The sequence below is a fragment of the Plectropomus leopardus genome, unplaced genomic scaffold (assembly GCF_008729295.1).
Source record: "Plectropomus leopardus isolate mb unplaced genomic scaffold, YSFRI_Pleo_2.0 unplaced_scaffold19942, whole genome shotgun sequence".
Taxonomy (NCBI): Eukaryota; Metazoa; Chordata; class Actinopteri; order Perciformes; family Serranidae; genus Plectropomus; species Plectropomus leopardus.
Window position 1 is genome coordinate 1 of NW_024621543.1, and position 2,394 is coordinate 2,394.

At 37.5% G+C, this 2,394-nt stretch overlaps 1 protein-coding gene across 1 annotated transcript; it reads right to left on the reverse strand.

Moving 5' to 3' along the window:
* Window positions 1-628: 628 nt before the first annotated feature.
* On the reverse strand, window positions 629-2,012 carry LOC121965426 (alkylated DNA repair protein alkB homolog 8-like; the record flags this gene model as incomplete). The annotated part of the gene is made up of 5 exons (XM_042515571.1): window positions 629-733; window positions 915-1,010; window positions 1,355-1,486; window positions 1,678-1,778; window positions 1,879-2,012. Coding segments are annotated over 5 exons (568 nt in total), but the record flags the coding sequence as incomplete, so codon positions are not given.
* Between the last annotated feature and the right edge of the window lie 382 nt (window positions 2,013-2,394).

Sequence of the window (2,394 nt, forward strand, 5' to 3'; positions counted from 1 at the left end):
GTAGTAGTAGTATAGTAGTATAGAAAAGTATGGCTGCTCCCAGTGTTAACAGTAGTGAAAGCTGCAGTAATGTACTCTTTATTAGGACTTTTGTCACCTCTGTCTGAGAAATGTCCAACTTCTTTCTATCTGACATGTTGCCACAGTGTTTGTATATGCAAAATACAGCATAATGCATCCTTATCTAATGTATTGCTAACAATGGCTAAACAGGCTAAAACTGGTGTGACTAACAACATCTTGATTTTTGGACTTGTTACACTCAAACATAATCAGCTTGGATGTGAAGTCATTCCCAGCTCCGACTTCGGAGGTATGTGGAACAAAGCATGACTCCCTGCAGCTCACAAGATAATATGGTTTTGATTAGGTATTGACTAATCATGCCGAGAATTAGTTATTATGCCAAATATTGATTCCTGAACCACTCCCGAAATTAAAACATTTATATTTTGGGGATTTATCCATGAGTATAAACTATCTAATATGAAATAACATTGCATTATTTTTCATGTTTCATTGCGTTTTGAAAAGCTGAAACATGTGTTAGGTCATGTTTACATAGTCCTCAGTATAACCTTTGAAATATATCAGGTGAGTCATTTGAGACAGGACTGGAAAAACTCACCCTGTCCCGCCTCATACTGGTTGACGGTCAGCTGGTCTGGCATGATGTTGATGTGTTTGTTTGTCACACATCGTTCCAGAACAGGCAGACACTCCTGAGGAATACCTGCATACACACAATCACACTCATAGGCTCCTATGATACTGCTTCTTAAATTGTGTTCTTAATAATTGTGTAATGATGTTACAGTGAGTAAAATGTTACTATGAATGGAATAACAGTAAAACCTATGAAAATATGACCCATAAAACCCAGATTGTGAGAAAAAAATAAAAAGCAAGCTTACCTGCAGTTAACGGCTTGTCCTTATCCACGTTGTTGTTGTCGTAGCGAAACTCAAAGCCATAATGTTTGACTCTTCTATGCTTCAGAGCTTTTTGAGCTAAAAGACATTAAAATGAAGTCAGCGAATCAGGTTTCATTTCTTTTATTTCTTATCTGAATTGTATATAACAGTTTTGTATATTAAAACATAAATTACTAAGAGCGTGATATAATATGAGTATATTTGTGAGCAACTTTACATTTACAATTACTACAATTTCTATACTCAACTGTAAATGCCTGATTTTAAGGATGCACTGATGCCATTTTTTAAATAATTCATTTTTTAAACAAATAAGATGTTTTTTTAAGATGTTTTTTTTATGATCAAGTTCCTGGCTGAAAGTTCAACTTAAGTCAGAACTTGTGAACCAAACACAAACAGAGTATGCAGCCCCTCACCAGTGACATCATCATTAACAGACGACCAGTCAATAGCAGCAAGCAGCAGAGCCTCTTCCTCCGGAGACACAAAATCTTCCACCAAGACTAATCCCTCTGGCAAAGTAACTGGTGCCTCCTCTTTACAGGTCACTGCATTAACACATTAACAGAACATACAGTGCTGGCTACAAAAATATGTTGCTGATCAAAAAACAAACACAGCTATGTTTTTATTTATCAAAATTACTGTTAAAATGTACAGTACATGATGCTTTAAAAGACTATAGCATTGTAATTACAGTTATTTATGCTTATGTCTGTGGGTGCCAATGTTTAAGTACCTGAGTCAACATAACTGAGGTAGAGTGTGACGCTGTTCTCCCCACACTGAAGCTTTTCGCCATTGAGGTGGATGTGAGCTTTCCGAGCACTCTCTTCCGATCTGGAAACAGAACGACAATAACAACACTGAGATTTAAAACAAAGTCTTCCAGGAAGGTTTAAAAGGTTTCAAATAACTTGTGTGATGTGTTCACATGTACCTGTATGTGACAAAAGCGTAGGGCTTGTGTGGGTGCATGATCAGTGTGACCACCTCTCCCATCTCTTTCAGGGCTGCAAGCAGCTCCTCTCGACTAACGCCGTTCCCCAGGCCACCATTAGCCACCACCAAACTCTGCAGAGGAATCCGAAGTACTTAATTTTCGACTGAGCAGTGTGACAACAACAATAAATTTGAAAGATGACATCCAAAACAGGCTGATCACACTTTGAGATATTACTGTATTAAATCCTACACCACCACAATGAGTGGCCTCTAAGACTGAACCCTCAACACACCCCCTCATTATCTTTGAGAGATGTTTTTTATTTGGCTCAGAGGAGGGACATTTAACTTTAAATGGTTGTATTTTATATATATTTTAAATACTTCCAGAACTCACAAGTGGGATTGAAAAGTGTCTTTTCTTTTAAAAATCTTCAAAATCACTCCATTTATTATTTTCATTGGTGGAGGGAGGAGGGTCATGCACTTTCTCCCAGTTACTCAGAGAGGC